Genomic DNA, 17,782 nt, shown 5'->3' with positions numbered 1-17,782 from the left:
GCACTGCGCAGGTGCCGCCGCTCGGCCACCGCCCAGCACATGCGCGCTGCCCGCCGCGCACCGGCCAGCAGCCAGGGCGCCTGCGCACAACTGAGCCCGCGCTCGGGCCGGGGGGGAGCGCATGCGCGGAGGTGGCGCGGCGGCCGAGGGGCCATCTTGGGTGTGTGCGGCCGGGCACGCCCCGGGCAGGGCCGCGCCGCCGCTATTTTGGGCCTGCCGCTGTCGCTGTGGCCCGGCCCTGCCCGGCTCAGCTCGGCTTGGCCCTGCCGCCGCGGGCGGGTCCCTACACAGGCCGGGCGCGGCCGCCGAGAAAGCGCCTTTGAAGAGGCGGCGGCGCCGAGGCGGGGCCGGCGGCGGCAGTAGCTCAGCGGGGCCCGTGGCGGGGTTTCCGCCTCCCGCCGGGCCCGGGCGTGGCTTGTCCCGGTAACCGCAGCGGGAGCCGCACGCGTGTGAACGCACATCCCCGCCAGGACAGCGTTAGCCTGGCCGCAATCGGGTACAGACCGGCTGCGGTGCTGGCGATACCGGGGTGTGTCCGGGCCCGAGATGCGCTGTGCGGCTGCAACTGAGTACCGGCGGTGCCCCTCCACCGGCCCTCGGCAACACTCCCTCCCGCTGGGACTCGTCAGTGCTGGCGGCTCGGTGGGGCTGCCCTCAGTCCGGGCCCGCTGTGGTATGTGCCCAGCCGTGGGGCTGTCACCTCCACTGCGGGGCCCTGTCCTGCCCGTTCCCTCTGAGCTGTCCCGCTTTCCACGGGCTCCCCGGCAGCAGCCGCACCGCTCCCTCTCCCACAGGTCTTGCCCTTTGCTCCCGGAGCACTGGGGTCAATGCAGGAGTTAATGCTGGCGAAGCAGTTGTGGGGGGATAAGTGCTGTGTAAGCAATAAGTCTCTCCAGAGCCTCCCTGTGTTGGGTGCGAGCCCGCGGCGCAGCTCTGCTGCCCCACAGCACAGATAACCCCGGGGCACAGAGGGTTATCAGACTGACCCCTGCCTGAGGGGGAACAGCAGGTTCGGAGGGTAGAGGAAGGGGCTATGAGGGCAGGGGCAGCTCTCATACGCTCTGTGCTGGATGCTTGCCGGAGGGGAGGGAGCAGGACAGCAGCCTGGGCGCTCCTAGGCAGCTTCAGCAGTGCCCATCATGGTGCCATGAGCGCTGGGACCTGCCAGGCCGCCGGCAGCAAATCCTGCAGCCCCGAGGGGCTCGGGCAGTGGCTGCTGCACTGGGCAGCATCGGCGGCTTCTCTGCCTGGGGCTCACTTCGCAGATGGGCATGAACCAGCCTGCATCGGCACCCCAGAACCTGAGCTTGGCCCCAGCCCGGAGCCAGAGCTGGCAGAGGGCGGCTGGGGGGAAATTGGCACTAGGAGAAGCAGCCGGGGGAGCTGCCCCGACTAACGGACCCCTCAGTCCCCATGTGCACCGCGGGGGCTGTGCCCGCAGCGATGTCCCTGCCCCGGCTTTTTCTCTGCCCGCGCTGGCAGGCAGCGAGCCTGGCACCCGCATCCTCCCCGTCCCGGTGTCTCCTCCCAGCTGTGGGCTCGCAAGGAGTGGCCGCGGGTGGGCTCTATAAAGGCAGAACCGCAGCCGGCGCTGAAGAAACTCCTGGAGCTGCTGGTGCTTTCCCTCCGTCCCTTCACGTGATCCAGCTTCCCCCCGCCAGGGGAGCCGAGGGCAAGCCCCGCTGTAAGTACCCGAACCGAGCCGGGTTGTGCCGTGCTCCCCGGGCCCTGCAGGAGGGTCCCCACACTCGCCCTGTGAGAACTGGGGGGCAATGGAGGGGGGAGCCCCAGAGCGTCCCCCAGTCTTGCAGGAGCTCTGCCTGTTGCTGCTGCTCAGCCCAGCCCCCGGGCCCTAGCACATCCCCGCGGCAGGGCTGGGGAGGGGAGGCTATGGGGCTGCCCGGGCTCCCTGCAGCAGCAGCTCGCAGCCTGTGCCTTGCTCTGCGGGACTGAGGGTGTTCAGGGCTGGACGCTGCTGGGGCTGCAGGAGCCGACTGCTCCCAGAGCACGTGAGATCCCGCGGGGTCCATGCAGGGGCTCGTGCGCAGCGGCCCGGGTGAGGGCTCTGCCTCTTGCGGGCTGCTTCTCTCTGGGGGCTCAGGTGATGGGGTCTGGACAGCAGCAGGAGCTGCGGGTGCTCCTTGGGCCGTGCCCTGCTCTGGGGCTCTGAGCAGATCAGGCACCGGCCGTGTTCCTCCCAGCGGGGCCGGTGCCCCGGTGTGTCACTGCAGCCCGCCCGTGCTGACCCTCTGTTCTGCTTCAGGTACGAGATGGCTGCCGGCAGCCACCTCCTCCTCCTCTTCCTCCTGCCCTGGCTGGTCACCGCCTCACACAGCCCACCCGGCTGCAAGATCCGGATCACCTCGAAGGGGCTGGACCTGGGTAAGAGGCCCCAGGCCCTGGGCAGAGGGAGGTTGGGACACAGCCCTGGTTGGGCTCTGCCTGTGCTGCACACACAAGGGCGATGCTACTGGGAGAATGCAGTGTGGCTGTGGCCAGCCCGGGCTCCCTTTGCTTTGCAGTGAAGCAGGAGGGGTTGCGCTTCGTGGAGCAGGAGTTACAGAACATCACAGTGTCAGACCTGCATGGGAAGGAGGGACAGTTCCACTACAACATCAGTCAGTGAGTGCTGCCTGCTTCCCGCAGCTCCCTGCACCCGTCTGTGCATCCCACCCGCTGTTCCCTCCTTGCAGGGTCAAGGTGATGGACCTGCAGCTAGCGTTGTCAGACCTGCACTTCCAGCCGCAGCAGCACCTCGTCTTCAACATCAACAATGCCTCCATCAGCCTGCGCTTCCGCAGGCAGCTGCTCTACTGGTTCTTGTGAGCTTCCTTCTGTTCCCACTGCCCCGGGCACCAGCCCATCCCCGGCTATGCCCGCTGGGTGCTTTGGGCTCCTCTCATCCGCTTTCCTTGCTTCCAGCTATGACATCGGGTCCATCAATGCCTCCGCGGACGGTGTCCACATCCACACAGTGCTGCAGCTCGCCAAGGACGAGGCTGGGCGCCTCAAGATCTCCAACATCACCTGCAATGCCTCCATTGCCAGGATGCACGCAGGCTTCTCTGGCACGCTCAGGTACACCCGACACTACTGCAGCAGCCCTGTCCCTCTGCCAGAGCAGCTTTGCCTGTGCCCAGCTCCCAGACTTCCCCTTCTGCACCCTTTCCCCCCCCTCCTGGGCTGTGTGCTCACATGGAGCTGGAGTCACAGGGGAAGGCAGGCAGCTGCAGAGCTGCTGTTGTGTCCCGCAGGAAGGTCTATGAGTTCCTGAGCACCTTCATTGTCACAGGGATGCGCTTCCTCCTCAGTCAGCAGGTACAGCTAAGTGCACACAGGCAATGGGGACCCCAGCCTTCCCCTGCCCTGCAGCAGCAGGAGGGCCAGGTCCTCATCCAGACCTCTTAGCCCAGCCCCTTGCCTTTCAGATCTGCCCGTCACTGGAGCACGCCAGCCTGGTGCTGCTCAACTCCGTGCTGGACACAGTGCCAGGTGAGTGTTGCTGGGGCAAGGGACCAGAGCTGGGCATCGGGCTGCTCGCGGGCACAGTGACAGCAGCACGTTCTCCCGGCAGTGAGGAACTACGTGGATGAGCACATAGGGATTGACTATTCCCTCCTGCGGGATCCGGCCGTCTCCACAGACACCCTCGACCTGGATTTCAAGGTGAAGGCTGGATCCTGCCCTGCCGAGAGCAGCTGTGCTGGCTGCATGCTGGGCCCCGTGGAGCAGCCTGGGCTGTGCTACAGCTACAGAAACCTCTCCTGTTCTCGGCCTAGGGCATGTTCTTTCCACGTGTAAGAGAGAACCAGGAGCTGGAGAACCACGCGGTGGAGCCGGTGATCAAGGAGACCGAGCGCATGGTCTATGTTGCCTTCTCTGAGTACTTCTTCGACTCGGCCATGCACGCGTACTTCCAGGCGGGCGTGCTGGCCATTGAGCTCCAGGGGGAGAAGGTAAAGCAGTGCAGGACACCCGATTACACCAGGCAGCTGCCTGCGGGCAGGCAGGAGGGCGGGCTGGGCTCTGCCCACACAGCAGATGAAGGTACAGCTTTGCTGGGTCAACAGCGACTGCTCACTCAGCCTTGGGGGGTTTGTCCTCCCTGCAGGTGCCCAAGGACCTAGAGGTTCTGCTGAGAGCCACCTTCTTTGGCACCATCTTCATGCTGGTGAGAGGAGCATGTGGCTGGGTGGGAGGCACGGGGCAGAGCCCGGCCCCACTCCCTGCCCGTGGCTCACCTCCCCTCCTCAGAGCCCCACCGTGGATGCGCCCCTGCGGCTGGTGCTGCAGGTCTCGGCTCCCCCCCGCTGCATCATCAAACCCTCGGGCACCTCCGTCTCCGTCTCTGCCTTCCTCAACATCTCGATGGTGCCACCCGGCCGCCCGGCTGTGCAGCTCTCCAGCATGGCCATGGTGAGCGGAGATCCCTGTGCATGAAACAGTGTTTCCCAGCCCACATGGAAGGCTGCGGTGTCCCAGAGCAGAGGGACAGGAGGGCTGGGAGCAGCACCCAGAGCTGCGGTTCACCCTCCTCCCTCCACAGGAGACAAAGCTGAGCGCCAGGGTGTACCTGCAAGGGAAGGCGCTGCGCGTGCAGCTGGACCTGCGGCGGTAGGGCCCGTGCGGGGCAGTGGAGGCTGCGGGATGGTGCCCCCCTGCACCCTGCTCACACCTGGTTCCCCCCGCAGGTTCCGCATCTACTCCAAGCAGTCAGCACTGGAGTCACTCGCGGTGAGCTTCTGCAGCCCCTGCCCAGGGCACAGGACACTCCCCGAGCCCCCCAGGGCCGTGCAGGGCCTGGGCTGCTGCCTCACCCAGACCCCTCTCCCCACAGCTGTTCTCGCTGCAGGCCCCTCTGAAGACGCTGCTGCAGTTGACCATCATGCCCATCATTAACGGTAGGCACCAGCGCTGCCCGCACAGGGCCTGGGGCAGCTGGACATGGCTTCACTGCACCTCTCCCTCCCTGCAGAGAGGACCAAGAAGGGGGTGCAGATCCCACTGCCAGAAGGCATGGACTTCACCAAGGAGGTGGTAACCAACCATGCGGTACGAGGACAGCCTGGGCCCCCGCGGTGGGCGCAGGGACTGTGCCCTGTGGGGCAGGGCCTGTTCCCACCCAGCCTCATGCTAATCCTCTCCCCTTTGCAGGGATTCCTCACGGTGGGAGCTGATCTCCACTTCTCCAAAGAGCTGCGAGAGGTGATTGAGAAATACCGCCCAGCACCCACAGCCGCTGCCCGCCCCAGCTCAGAGCCCACAGCAGCCAGCATGGAGCCCCCCCAGCTCTAGCGCTTCTCCACACTCACTCCCTCACTGCGGATCAAGGGCAGATCCCGGGCTGGACCCGTAGACTGTAGGTAGGAAGCAGCTTCCCCAGTCCCACTGGCACGTCCTGCAGGGCCCCGAGCCCTGGTGGGTAGCAGCAAGGTGGAGACGGATGCTCTGGGAACCCCTGCTGCTCCCCTGCTCCTCACACTAATAAACCATGTGACTCCAAGCCCTGTGGCCTCTATGTTTGGAGGATGTACTTGTGTTGTGCATGGGGAGAGGGGGGGAAGGAGGCAGCCACAGACCAGTGGCAGAGGAGCTCAGAGCAACTGCCTCTCCCTGCTCTTGTGGGGGCCCCATTTCCAGGCCTCAGTGACCCTGAGCAGTGGAGGGGACAGAGGACACAGAAGTCTTGGTGCCCCAGCACAGTGTGGCAGCACTCACTGCTGCAGCGTTCTTGGCACAGGGTGACCCTCATCAGAGAGCAGAGGCACAACAGAGCAGTGCAAGGAGCTGGGCAGGAGGAGCAGAACCACCTGGTTCAGAGAGTTTATTGCAAGTTCCCAGAGCACGGTGTGCCCTGGGCAGGGAGTGGGCAGTGGGATTGTCATCATGGAATGCCTCCTGCAGCAGGATCAGAGGTGGGAGCAGGTTGGGAGCAGACAGCCTTCCAGGAGCTGCCCGCATCCACTGCATGGACTGTGCTTTCCTAATGGGGCAGCTGCCTCAGTCTGCCCAGGGCTCTGCGTGCAGGGGCAAAGGGAAGTGTGGGGCTGTGCCAGACCAGGGGGGAAGCAGCTGCCACCCCAGACAGGGAAGAGGCGACACAGGAAGCCACATGAGAGGTGGCAGCTGCAGCAGGCGCACAGCTCCTCACCCAGTGAGAGCAGAGCCCCCAGGGCTGCCCCTCCTGCCCACAGCCCCATCCTCACCCCGGGCTAGCGCAGGGAGTCCCACAGGCTGCAGCAGGGGCAGGTGTGAGGTGCAGGAGCCCCACAGGCTGCAGCAGGGGCAGGTGTGAGGTGCAGGAGCCCCACAGGCTGCAGCAGGGGCAGGTGTGAGGTGCAGGAGCCCCACAGCCTGCAGCAGGGGCGGGTGTGAGGTGCAGGAACCCCAGCGCAGCTGCAGTGGGGCGGTGCGGGAGATGCTGGGGGCAGCCAGGTGCTGCCTCCCCTGTTTTTAGTATGGCTCATTCCTAATGAAGCGGCTGAACATGGTGAAGGCAGCGAGCGGCTGGTCCATGGGCACCATGTGTCCAGCTCCCTGTGGGAGATGGGTGGCAGCAGCTCAGCCACAGCCCAGCCAGCACGGCCCCGCTCCGGCTGCATTACTGGCAGCCCTGTCCCCCCCCCCGAGGCTGCACAGCCCTACCTTGATGGTGAGGAAGGCGATGTTGGTAAACTCCTTCACGAAGCCCCCGATCTGGTTTTCACCTCTTTCCGTGTAGAGCCAGGGCCGGCGAGCCACCTGAACCTGGGAGCAGGGGGGTGCCCTCAGGGCTCACTGCCCTCACTGCAGCCAGCCCCAGCACACAGAGCTGGTGACCAGCCCGCCCCGGCCCTGCGCTGCCCATTTACCTTCTGGCACAGGGAGTCCACAAACCACTCGTCCCCAAGGAAGTTGCAGGCCATGTCCACGTCCCCGTTGTACACCAGGATTCGGTATTTCTGTGGGGCAGAAGGACCGTGAGTGCTCCACAGCTCAGCAGAGCTGGTCCCGGGGCCTGGCGGCTCCCCCGCACGCACCGTGGCTCCGAGCAGCTTCAGGTACTGGTCGTTCATCTGCATGTAGAGGCGCTTGTAGCCGCGGTTCACCTCAAAGCTGTGGAGGAAGTGTCAGCATCAGGCGGCCGCTGGCGCTGGGGCCGGTCCCTCCCGCCTGGAGCTCACTCACCTGCAAACCTGCCACTCCGGGGCCTCGGGGGAGATGTGCAAAGCCTTCCGCACCTCCGGTGCATTCAGGTACACGCTGATGTCTGTGGAGTTGGTGCAGGGCGGGTCCATCCTCACCTTATTGCGGGCTACCGGCATCCGGAACAGGTTCTGGGAGAGTCAGGAGAGGCCTTGCCACAACTGCCTGCGGGGGTGGCTGGACTCTGCCCCCTCCCGCCCCCCGAGGACACGTGCAGCCCCAGGGCTCACCTGCCTCCAGGAGAACCTCATTGGCATGCGGATGAAGGAGTTGCCCAGGTCGTGTGTGATGAGGTAGTCACCCTCATACCTGCAGCCAGAATGACGTGGGATGGGCTAAAAGCTCTGGAGGAGCAAGAGCTTGGGGCCCTCCCTGGGGGAGTCCTCGACAGCAGCCAGGCCTGATCAACGTGTCCCAGAGGTACCTCAGCCCAGCCCACCCCATCCCAGTGCCAGCCAGGACCCTCCCCACAGCAAACCAAACCAAGCCAGTGCCAGAGACCCACTTCCCTGGGGCATCTCTGACCTCATGGCCCCGGGGACCCCGCCGTCACACGGCGCGTACAGGTTGTAGATGTTGAGGCCGGATTCCTCCACAATCTGAATCATCTCCTCCATCTGCAACAAGCCGCAGGAAGGGGTTGGGACTCAGCAGGATGCTCCAGGGTCCGTGGTGGGCCATGCTCCCACACACCAGCGCAGGGCACGTGCTTGGGGGCTGCCACTCCCCTCACCTTGAGTGTGCAGTTCAGGTTGGAGTTGTTGTGGAAGTTGCACTTCTCCTGGGAGCAGCAGAAGGTCTGCAGGTTTTTCCACAGCCTGTGAGCAGAGACCAGGGTCTTGAACCGCACTGCCAGATGGCAACACCAACACAAAGCCATCAGCTGTGGCTGCAGCACCGCAGGCTCCCGGCCTTGCTGCTACATAGCACGAGGCTCAGCCCGTGCCCTGTGTGCCCATGAGCAATCACACCCACAGGAGCTGCCCGTGACAAGGAGCCATCTTCACAGCCTGGCTGCTGGCCCAGGCCAGGGGCTCCCCGTGTCCCGCACACCACAGACTCAGCCAGCCCTGGCCCACTTGTACAGGGACAGTGCATCCAGCAGCACCCCTCTTTCTTACTCGGTCCCCAGCAGGCCGTGGTAATAGGCAAAGTAAACCAGGGAGTTGTCATTGATCTCATAGGATGAGAGACCATTTCCCACAGCGATTCCCTGCGAGGCAAGAAGAAAACAACCCTGTTGTGTTCCAGCTCCCCACAGGGCAGCCGCAGGCAGCCGGCAGGAAGCAGATGCAGCTCTGTTTACTGCACGGAGGGAACAGGGAGGGCCAGGGCTGCCTGAGAACGCTCCCTGGGTCCTGCACAGCCGGGCTGGGCACGTCCGCAGCAGCCGCTGCCAGCGCCAGCACAAGATGAAAGGCTGCTGGGCCGGACCTGCCCCACACCCCGAGAGAGCCCCGCACAGCTGTCCCCACCCGGCACCACGGCAAGGCTGGGCCAAGCCCCTGCTCGGGCTGGGCCGGCAGCAGAGCCCCACTGCCCACCTTCAGGTTGAGGCTGGGGTCTTGCATCACCCACTCAGCCAGCGTGGGGATGTAGACTCCCCCGTAGCTCTCCCCCGTGAGGTAGAGATCGTTCTTGCAGTACTCGGGGAAGAGCCGGAGAAAGTCCTTCAGCGCCAGGTAGTTGTTGTGAGCAACCTGCAGGGCAGAAGGGACAGGTCACCAGCAAGGCAGGACCCTCACGCTGGGATGGGCCCTTCTAGCAGCCCCATCACTCGCCTCTGTGTCGTTCGTGGCGTACTTCTTGTCATCGGAGTACGAGAAGCCAACGCCTGCAGGGGACTCCAGGTAGAGCACGTTAGCAATCTGCAGGGAGAGCAGAGGAGAGGGAGCTCACAGGATCTGCTCCTGGCTTGCCACCAGCAGCACCCACGGGTGCCTGGCCTGGCCCAGGGCTCCTGCCAGGTCTTGACAGCAGACTTGAGAGGAGAGTGAGCCAGGAAAGGGGGCTGCAGGAATGGGCTCCATGGCACAGGCAAGAGGAACCAACTCAGGGCCACCCTCTCCCCTCAGCCATGGTGGCAGCGCCTGTGCCCATACCTTGTTCCAGGCATAGTCGTTGTACTTCAGCGTAACCCCATCGGGCTGGACCTGGGAAGGCAGAAGGCAGTGGCCAAAGGGCACAGCCAGGCTCGCCCCAGCAGGATGGCTCGTGCCTGACAGCGCCCGGCCACAGGACAGCTGCAGCTACTGACCAGGAAGGGACCGTGCTCCTTCAGGAAGCCCTCCATGGAGCTGCAGCCGGGGCCCCCGTTCAGCCACAGCACCAGGGGGCTGCTCTGGGGGTTGCTCTGGGCCTCCACGAACCTGCAGACACGCGGTTGTCAGTGCCCGGGCAGCGCCTGCCTTCTCCCGGGGCAGAGCCCAGCCCTGGCCGCACGTACCAGTAGTGCAGGCGCTTGCCCGGCCCGGCGCAGAGGTAGCCCGAGAAGTGCCGAAAGGACGGCTGCTTACGCAGCCCGGGCAGGAAGGTCACCTCATGATCCGAAGGGGCGGCTCGGCTCAGCCCCAGCAGCAGCGGCAGCGCCAACAGCAGCACCGGCCCCATCTGCGGGCGGCGGGAGAGAGAAGTCGGGGCGCTGCCGGTCGTTCCCGGCCGGCAGCGCCCCACGAACCGCCCCAGCTGTCCCCGGCCCCGCACCGGCCCCGCACCCGGTGCCCGGTCTCTCCCCTCCCGCCCGTGCCGCCCCTGCCCCATCCCGCCCGGTGCCGCTGACCCCCGCAGCTCCCGGCGCAGCTCCCGCAGGCTGCAATACCGGCAGGCACATGATACCCACCCATATGACCTCCCGCGATCACGTGAGCGGGGTGGGGCCGCGCGGCGGCCAATCTGAGCTCCGGGGGCGCCCGGTCTCTGTCCCGGTCCGCTCGGCACGTGAGCCCGGCACCGGCTCCGGCAGAGCAGCCGCGGCACAGCGGGCATGGCCGGACACAGCTGGGCACGGCCGGGCCCCCCCGGGCAGGCTCTGCGTTGGGCACAGTTGAGGCTGGCGGTGCCCGGCTGCCCCCGGTATCCGCGGGACCCTCCCCCGCGGCACTAGGCCCCCTCCAGGCCCCGCGCCCGTCCCCGCCCCGCGGCAGCTGTGGCCGATGGGGCCGGTTATAAATAGGCACAGCAGAGCTGGCGATGGCTGCGCGCTTCCATCGCATCCACGGCGCCAATGTCCGCCTGGATGGGACCCGCACGCGGGCCACGCGCGTGGAGAGCTTCGCCCATGGGCTCTGCTTTAGCCAGGAGCCGCTGGCGCCCGGGGAGGTGTTCCTGGTGGAGATCGAGGAGAAGGAGCTGGGCTGGTGCGGGCACCTGCGCGTGGGGCTGACAGCCCTTGACCCGCAGCGCCTCGAGGCCGTGCCTGAGTACTCGCTGCCGGACCTGGTCAACATGGGTGACACGTGGGTGTTTGCCATCACCCGCAACCACAACCGCGTGGTGGTGGATGAGGAGGAGGCACGGGCCCCCCCCGAGGAGCCTTTCCTGTGCATCGAGCGGGTGAGGATTCCCCGTGATGTGCTGGTAGGGCGCAGCAGGCCTGGGCGCTATAGCCACATCCTGGACGAGCTGTACAGAACGAATGTGCTGCCCCCCACGGCCCGGCGCAGCCGCATTGGCGTGCTGTACACCCTGCAGCCCGACGGCACCGCCGACATGCACATCATCATCAACGGGGAGGACATGGGGCCCAGCGCCCGGCGCCTGCCCACAGCCCGCCCGCTCTACGCCGTGGTCGACGTCTTTGCCTCCACCAAGAGCGTCCGGGTTATCCCAGTGGATTATGGCTGTAAGCACCCAAACCCTCCCAGGGGCACGGGACAGGAGCTGTGGAATGGCTGGGGGGGGGCACCTCAACAGTGGGAGCATCAGAGAGTGGCACAGAGCAGAGGAACATGGGACAGAGGGCACAGGAGAGCCCTGGGCCCTCCAGAGCAGGGGTGAGAGCCCACACTGCTGCTGATGGGCAGTGTCTGCTGAAAGTTTGCTGCACCGAGTCAGGGGAGGGCCCACACCAGGGAGGGCTCGTGGTGGCGCTGGCCGGAGCAGAGCCCGGCCTGGTTGCTGTTCCTGGGCAGAGCAATGGGGTGGGTATTCTGGGTTGCTCTGGACCGAGGGCTGTGGTGCCCCAGCAGTACCATGCTCACCCCCAGCTGCATGGACGCTCCAGACCAGAGCTGGTGCTCACGTTGCTGCCTGTTGGTGTCCGTCGCGGTGCCTGGCCTCACCCACGGCACGCGGCAACTGGAGCCAGGCGACGTCCTGCCAGGCACCAAAACATCCGGCAGCGCCCGCCCAGGCACAAGCTGCGCCCTGCACTGCCACGTGCCCCGTGCTGTGCCCTGAGCTGACACCCCGTGATGCCACCGGAGATTGGGCAATGGCTGGCGTCCCTCGGCCGGTGCTGGTCATGGCTCTTACGAGGAGTCAGGCTCGTAATTGCTAATTAGCACCATAAATCAGCCAGTGCTGAGGATGAGGTGAGATGAGGGGCAAGACAGGAGCTGGTGCCTGGGTGGTGGCTGCACCGACCACCAGGAGCCACCAACCGTCTCTCTACTGGTGCAGCCTTCAGCTGCTTCTGTCTCAAGGCTGGAATCTGGGATTCTTCCACCAGCTGCTGTGAGCCCAATTATCCAAACAGGGGGGTTAAACGTGCCTGGCTGCCCAGGCCCTGCCTTGGGAGTGCGCTGAGGGTGACCGACCTGAGCTCCCGGAGGCAACCGAGACGCTGGAGGGTGAGGGATGCCCTGGAGCACGTACCTGGGGGAGAGCTGGCCCCTTCACCGCAGCCATGGGTCCCTGTGAGCACTGAGCCCCAGGCTGTGTTCCCATGGCTGGCACAGGCACCGCTGCAGAGGCTCAGTCTGGCTTCCTCTCCTTCACTAAGATTGCAGTAGCTCTGGTTTGTGCACCACTTCCGCAGGGGTTAAAATCAGTCCCAGTGAGTTTCTGTTCCTGGCCAGGGACTGGTGGCTGAAGTGGAAAGCAGAAGCAGCAGCTGAGCTGCTGGTGACACATGGTACGGGGGGGCAGGAGAGGCAAAGGGCATCTGCCACCGGTAACCCAGCACTCGGCAGGATGCACCCCCTGCGCTGCCAAGGTGGAGAGAAGTGCTCCAGTCATCCAAAACCAGCCCCACGGCTGGCAGCAGGCTGAGCACAGCATGGTCCTGCTCAGCACAGCCCTGCTCTGCCTGGTGTGAACTCCTGGAGGCACTGGCCCTGCAGCCGTGAGGCCTCAGATGAAAGGGCTGGGTCCACTCTGGCTGAGCACGGTGCCCCAGGGAGCTCTCCTTTGGTTTGGAGGCTGTGGATGAACCAAGGCCCAAGGGCTGCACCTGAGTCAGCTCTTGTTTAAACAACCACACCGCGGTGCTGAGCCACCAAGGGCTGTGGAGAGAGGAATCCCAGAGGGACGTGTATCACAGGAGCAGGAACCAGGCAGAGCCGCAGGGGTGGCCACAGAATAGGTCAAGGTAGTTGTCACAAAGGCATCGCTAGAGCTGTCCTGCAGGCACCCAGCAGTGGAAGCAGGCCAAGGAGCCAGGGAAAGCAGAGCACAGTGCAGGTATGTGAGACTTGGGGAGCTGCTCAACAGCCCCCGGAGATGACAGATACAAACAGCCCCAGCAAGGTGTGGCTTGGGCACAGAACCATCCCTCAGTCCTGCTCTGAGCAATGGGAAGAGCTTCCCTGCACAGAGCCCTCGAGCTCCCAGCCCAGCCAGCGCAGCCAGCTCAAGCCCTGGGCAGGACCCTGCTGCTCCTGTGGCAGAGCAACTGCCACCTTTGGGTGCCTTTGGGGAGCTGTGGGACCCATCCCACAGCTAGCTCAGCTCCTTGTTTGTGTTGTCCCCAGTGCCGTCCCTGCAGACCCTGTGCCGGCTGGTCATCGAGAGGCACATCGTGCACCGCCTGGCCATCGACGGCCTGGACCTGCCCCCGCCGCTGAAGAGCTTCTGCAAACATGAGTGAGGTGTTGAGGGCTCCCCCCAGCTGCCCCACGGTGACAGGACCTGCACCCACAGCTGCCCCCAGCACTGGTGAGCACGGCACGAGCCACCCAACAGGGGACATGAGAGCGCGTCAGAGAGACCTTCACCGCGCCGCAGGGCGGGTGTGCGGGCAGCAGCGGGTAGAGCAGCAATAAAGTCCTTCCAGCCAGCCAGCGAGCGAGCGCACTGCAGGGCTTGGGTGCACGGAGCAACACGAGCAGCAAGGGGGCAGCTGCCCCGCTCCTGTCTGGGGAGGAAACTGCAGCTTTGGGGTGTTTGGTCCCCAGCCAAGGGGGTTTCCTTCGCCCTCTGTGTCGCAGCATTTCTTGTGGCTACAGGGCGCTGCTTTCAGTAGGGTGGGAGAGTCCCGTCAGAGGAGGGCTCAGGGGCTGGGGCTGGGCTGGGATCCCCCTGCTGCAGCAGCCCCATGAAGCTGAGCCCGTGACCCTGCTGGGCACGGGTGCTCCTGTGCGGGGGCCGGGCGGAGCGCAGGAGGGCCGGGCCCAGCACTCACGTGTAGGTAAATCACAGGCGGATGCTGGCCCCAGACGGGCAGTTTCACTCTTGGGAAACATGTTTACCCCGTGAGGGATGAGCTGTTTCCTGCTGGGGACAGGGCAATACTGCAGGGAAACCCGCAGCACCCTGGGAGCTGTGCTGGAGCAGCCGCAGCTCAGGCACATGCCTGTGGCTGGTGACCTGGTGCAGTGTGCAGCTACCCCACCTCGCTGGCTGCAGGGAGCCCAGCGCTTCCCAACCCCTCCCCAGACCCTTTACCCTCCTGCAGTGCCGGTGCCAGGTGGTGACACAGGGTCAGACCTGCACAAAGCAAGATGCAGAGAGAAGGGCCCTCCAGAATCGGACGGAAGCCCACACATGCCAGGGAGAGATGGTGGGGGAGCAGCAGGCAGAGCCCTCGGGGTGTCTCTGCAGCTCAGCTGAGGAGTGAAACAAGCAGCTCCAAGTGCACAGGCCAACGTTTTAGGAAACACAACACTCCATTTAGTCACAGAGATCTGATAGTATCAGATAATGTTACAAAACCCTCGATCAAGAGGAAATCCCCAGCCACAGAGCAGTCCTGCTCCTGCAAGGGGCCGACCCTACCAAAAACACCAACACAACTGAAGCACAGCAATGGGGTGAAGTCTCCAACACCGCTCCCCACATCCCAACCCAACAGGCTGTGGAGCTGCTTGCGCTGGAGCAGCTCTTGCTGCGAGCTCAGCGCCCGGGGACGGGGGCTTGAGGAGCAAGCTCTGGGTGTTTCCCTCCCGCACCCCTCATGTTTAAAGCCTTTGCTCCGCAGCGCTGCGGTGACCCCCCCCGCCTGCCCCTGCGCGCCGGGAGCAGGTCCCTGTCGCTGGGGGTCGACAGCAGCCGGCACAAGCAGAGGGGGAGCGGGGACGGACCCAGCTCCGAGTGACTCAAGGCCCATTATTGGCCCCGTTGCACAAGAGCGCGGCGGGACCTGCACAGCCTCAGCACACGGCATCACACCACCGCCTCCTCGCGGCGGGAGCCGCGGCTCGCCAGGTCAGCAGGAGGGACACCGCCAGTGTCACCAGGAGGACCCAACTCCCCGGCCCGGCGCACAGGCAGCGCCCGGGAGAAGCGGGCGCGGACGCTGCCCGTGGCTGCGCTCTGGAGGTTCACAGAGACCATGTGCTCACACAGGTCACCACGGAGCAGCCACCCAGCCAAGGGGGGGCCTCCGCCCGCAGCGACCGAGCGGCTGCCTCCGCTACCGGAGGGACGCCTTCCGGCGTGCCCCGCTCTACTACGAGCCACAGCGGGCTGTACCGTGGCTCTGGGGGCCCCCTGCCGGCCGGGCGGACACCCAGCATCCCCTGGGATGGACCAGCCCGAAGCGGCCCATTGCTGCCGGGTACGGTGGCACCGGAGGGCTCCGGCGCTGCCATCACACATCCCGGGGAAGAAGGCACAAAGACAGGAGAGCAAAGAACCCGGGAGAAGCAGACACTGCAGAGCAGAGCAGGCCAGCGACAGCTCCCGCTCCCAACAGGGCCACCCCCGAAACCGCACCAGAAGCTGCAACTGCAGCCGAAAGCGCGCTCCTTGCCTTAAACTGAATGCGGCCCCGCCCTCACACTGGATCTGGCCAATCAAAGGCGCTCGCTCCGGATTGGCAGGAGGGGAGCCAAACAGCGCAGAGCATTCTGCCACACCCACTTGACTGACACCTGGGCTGCCAATCAGCTGGAGGCCCCGCCCCCCCGGGGGGCGGGGCTTCCTGACCCTCAGCTCGGCGGCCGAGCGGTGGTTGTTCTCCGTGGCGCCGCTGGCGAAGGCGATGGCGGCGCCGCGAGACGCCGACGGGGCGGGAGCGGGTTCGGGGCCGGGTTCGGTTTCAGGGCGGCCACCGCCCGGGGACCTGCGCAGCGCGCTCATCACCAGCGTGCTGAACCTGGAGCGCCTGGAGCTCGACCTCTTCAGGTACTCGGCGCCGCCGAGGCCGGGCCGCGCTCCCGCCGCCGCCGCTCTCACCGCCGCCGCCCTCACCGCCGCCGCCTTGTCCCCCGCAGGGGCCGGCACCACTGGGTGCCCGCCACGCAGCGCCTCTTCGGCGGGCAGATCGTGGGGCAGGCCCTGGTAGCGGCCGCCCTCTCTGTCAGCCGCGACGAGCAGGTCCACTCGCTGCACTGCTACTTCGTGCGGGCAGGTGGGCCGGGGCCGGGGCGGGAGGAGTGGGGTAACCGGGCTGCTGAGCGGCTGTCAATGCGCAGGGGGCCGGGGCTGTGCGGTGAATCCCGCGGATGAGGCCCGCAGGGTGAGCTGGTGCAGCGCAGCACGGAGGGGGGGTGCGGCATTGCCCGCATGGCCTCAGGGCTTGGCCTCTGTAGGTCACGTCCCATCGGCGGTGCTGGTGGCCCAGTGACAGAATGTCCCATTGCTGTCCCAGGGGACCCCAAGGTGCCGGTGCTGTACGAGGTGGAGCGGACCCGCACCGGGAGGAGCTTCTCTGTTCGTTCCGTGAAGGCCATCCAGCACGGAAAGCCCATCTTCACTTGCCAGGCCTCCTTCCAGCTCTCCCAGGGGAGCCCAGTGCAGCACCAGTTTACCATGCCTTCCGTGCCCCCCCCGGAGGACCTGTTGACGCAAGAGGAGCTCATCCAGAAGTTCCTGCAGTGAGTGGGGTGGAAGGGGCACCCCGGGGATGCCATTCCTGTGCCTGGGGCTTGGGGAAGTGCGGGGGCGAAAGCAGGCAGGAGAGGATTGGGATGACTGCCCAAGGAATTCCCAAATACACGTGGGAAGAGAGCAGAAAGGCAGGACAGGGCAGGAGTGTGTCCCAGGTGGCCCCGGGCTGAATCCGCTGCCAAGGACGTGCCTTTGGCCTGCCTGGCACTAACCTCACTTCTCTGTGTCGGTCTACAGGAATCCTAACTTGGCAGAGAGATACAGAAAGCACCTCACCAAGATTCAAGCCGAAGATGTGCCGATTGATATCAAACCCGTGAACCCGCCAGACACGTTCTGCTTGGAGCCACAGGAGCCAAAGCAGTTCTTCTGGGTGCGAGCACGAGGCTACATAGGTGGGTCCTGCCAGGAGGGTGTTCGGCTGCCCCAGAAGCTGAGGGCTCGAGCTCAAGCTCATGCTGCAGAGCACTCGAGGTTTGTGGTTCAGAGGCTGCCTGCATCCCGAGCCTGTGGATTTCAAGGCTGCGATGCAGGTGCCGCAGCATGGAGCAGTGCCCTGTGCTGTGCTCAGCCATGACGGGCTTCCCCCGGGAGCAAGGCCAGGGCTTCGCTGGTGCCGCAGCCACCCGCGGGGATGGGCAGAGTCGGTTGCTTTGCAGGAGAGACTGACATGAAGGTGCACTGCTGTGTGGCTGCCTACATCTCCGACTACGCCTTCCTGGGCACGGCCCTGCTACCGCACCGGCAGTACCACATCAAGCTCATGGTGTCCCTTGACCATTCCATGTGGTTCCACGCGCCCTTCCGAGCAGACCACTGGATGCTGTACGAGTGCGAGAGCCCCTGGGCTGGTGAGTTCTCACCGTGTCCCCAAGGCCCTGCACAGCAGACGCTGGCCCTGCCCACCCCTGGAGCTGTGGTCTGAGGGTTGTTCTCTGCAGGCGGGTGCCGGGGCCTGGTGCAGGGCCGGCTGTGGCGCAGGGACGGGGTCCTTGCTGTCACCTGCGCGCAGGAGGGAGTCATCAGGGTGCAGGAAATGCCAAACCAGAGCAAGCTCTAGCTGAGGAGCCCCACAGGGCAGGGCTTGTTCACGCTGAGAGGGGGACCAAAACTGATGTGGCAGAGCAGGACCCAGGCAGCAAGGAAGGAGCCTTGAATCATGGGCTGGATCCAGCACTGTGGGAGTGCTGGTGCCTGAGGCCCTCTGCGATGGATGGGGACCCACAGAGATGTGTGCTGTCACCAACAGCACAGCACAGAACCGCACTATGTGATCAGCACCTTTCACCTGCAATAAAGCAAGCTGTTAGTGAAGAGCTCAGCTCAGCCTCTGGAGTTTGTCCCCGTGGCACCATGCTCACCCCAGGGAACCTCGCTGGAGGGGAGG

At 65.4% G+C, this 17,782-nt stretch overlaps 4 protein-coding genes across 10 annotated transcripts; 3 read left to right on the top strand and 1 right to left on the bottom strand.

Annotated features, from left to right (window-relative positions):
* The first annotated feature begins 160 nt into the window (after positions 1–160).
* On the top strand, positions 161–5,465 carry PLTP (phospholipid transfer protein). 6 transcript variants are annotated; one of them, XM_080627849.1, is made up of 16 exons: positions 586–673; positions 2,264–2,382; positions 2,523–2,622; positions 2,694–2,822; positions 2,923–3,078; positions 3,255–3,318; positions 3,429–3,492; positions 3,575–3,666; positions 3,780–3,956; positions 4,112–4,171; positions 4,255–4,416; positions 4,547–4,614; positions 4,692–4,734; positions 4,838–4,901; positions 4,976–5,052; positions 5,155–5,465. In XM_080627849.1, exons 2-16 carry the CDS (start codon positions 2,271–2,273, stop codon positions 5,293–5,295), a joined length of 1,509 nt encoding a protein of 502 aa, XP_080483975.1. In that variant the 5' UTR covers positions 586–673; positions 2,264–2,270; the 3' UTR covers positions 5,296–5,465. The 6 variants fall into 6 exon arrangements, with proteins under 6 accessions (XP_080483973.1, XP_080483972.1, XP_080483975.1 ...); XM_080627848.1 differs by lacking the exon at positions 586–673 and adding an exon at positions 1,575–1,684; XM_080627847.1 differs by having other exon boundaries at positions 161–673; positions 2,264–2,822.
* Positions 5,466–5,861: 396 nt separating this feature from the next.
* On the bottom strand, positions 5,862–12,081 carry CTSA (cathepsin A; the record flags this gene model as incomplete). Of its 2 annotated transcripts, none has more annotated exons than XM_080627790.1 (15): positions 5,862–6,537; positions 6,646–6,747; positions 6,852–6,941; positions 7,020–7,095; positions 7,168–7,316; positions 7,416–7,494; positions 7,711–7,802; positions 7,919–8,003; positions 8,307–8,398; positions 8,730–8,885; positions 8,967–9,053; positions 9,288–9,338; positions 9,443–9,554; positions 9,632–9,795; positions 12,001–12,081. In XM_080627790.1, the coding sequence occupies 15 exons, from the start codon at positions 12,070–12,072 to the stop codon at positions 6,454–6,456; spliced, it is 1,491 nt and encodes a 496-aa protein (XP_080483916.1). In that variant the 3' UTR covers positions 5,862–6,453. The 2 variants fall into 2 exon arrangements, with proteins under 2 accessions (XP_080483916.1, XP_080483917.1); XM_080627791.1 differs by lacking the exon at positions 12,001–12,081 and adding an exon at positions 9,965–10,015.
* Positions 10,375–13,213, top strand: NEURL2 (neuralized E3 ubiquitin protein ligase 2; the record flags this gene model as incomplete). Its single annotated transcript, XM_080627792.1, has 2 exons — positions 10,375–11,026; positions 13,098–13,213. The coding sequence occupies 2 exons, from the start codon at positions 10,375–10,377 to the stop codon at positions 13,211–13,213; spliced, it is 768 nt and encodes a 255-aa protein (XP_080483918.1).
* Positions 13,214–15,543: 2,330 nt separating this feature from the next.
* Positions 15,544–17,681, top strand: ACOT8 (acyl-CoA thioesterase 8). Its single transcript, XM_080627772.1, has 6 exons — positions 15,544–15,690; positions 15,780–15,916; positions 16,157–16,382; positions 16,633–16,790; positions 17,055–17,246; positions 17,337–17,681. The coding sequence occupies exons 1-6, from the start codon at positions 15,548–15,550 to the stop codon at positions 17,453–17,455; spliced, it is 975 nt and encodes a 324-aa protein (XP_080483898.1). The 5' UTR covers positions 15,544–15,547; the 3' UTR covers positions 17,456–17,681.
* Positions 17,682–17,782: the final 101 nt, after the last annotated feature.

Source organism: Psittacula echo (genome assembly GCF_963264785.1).
Source record: "Psittacula echo genome assembly, chromosome: 12".
NCBI lineage: Eukaryota > Metazoa > Chordata > Aves > Psittaciformes > Psittacidae > Psittacula > Psittacula echo.
Note: the sequence above shows the minus strand (reverse complement) of the source record. Positions and strands in the feature narration are given on the sequence as shown.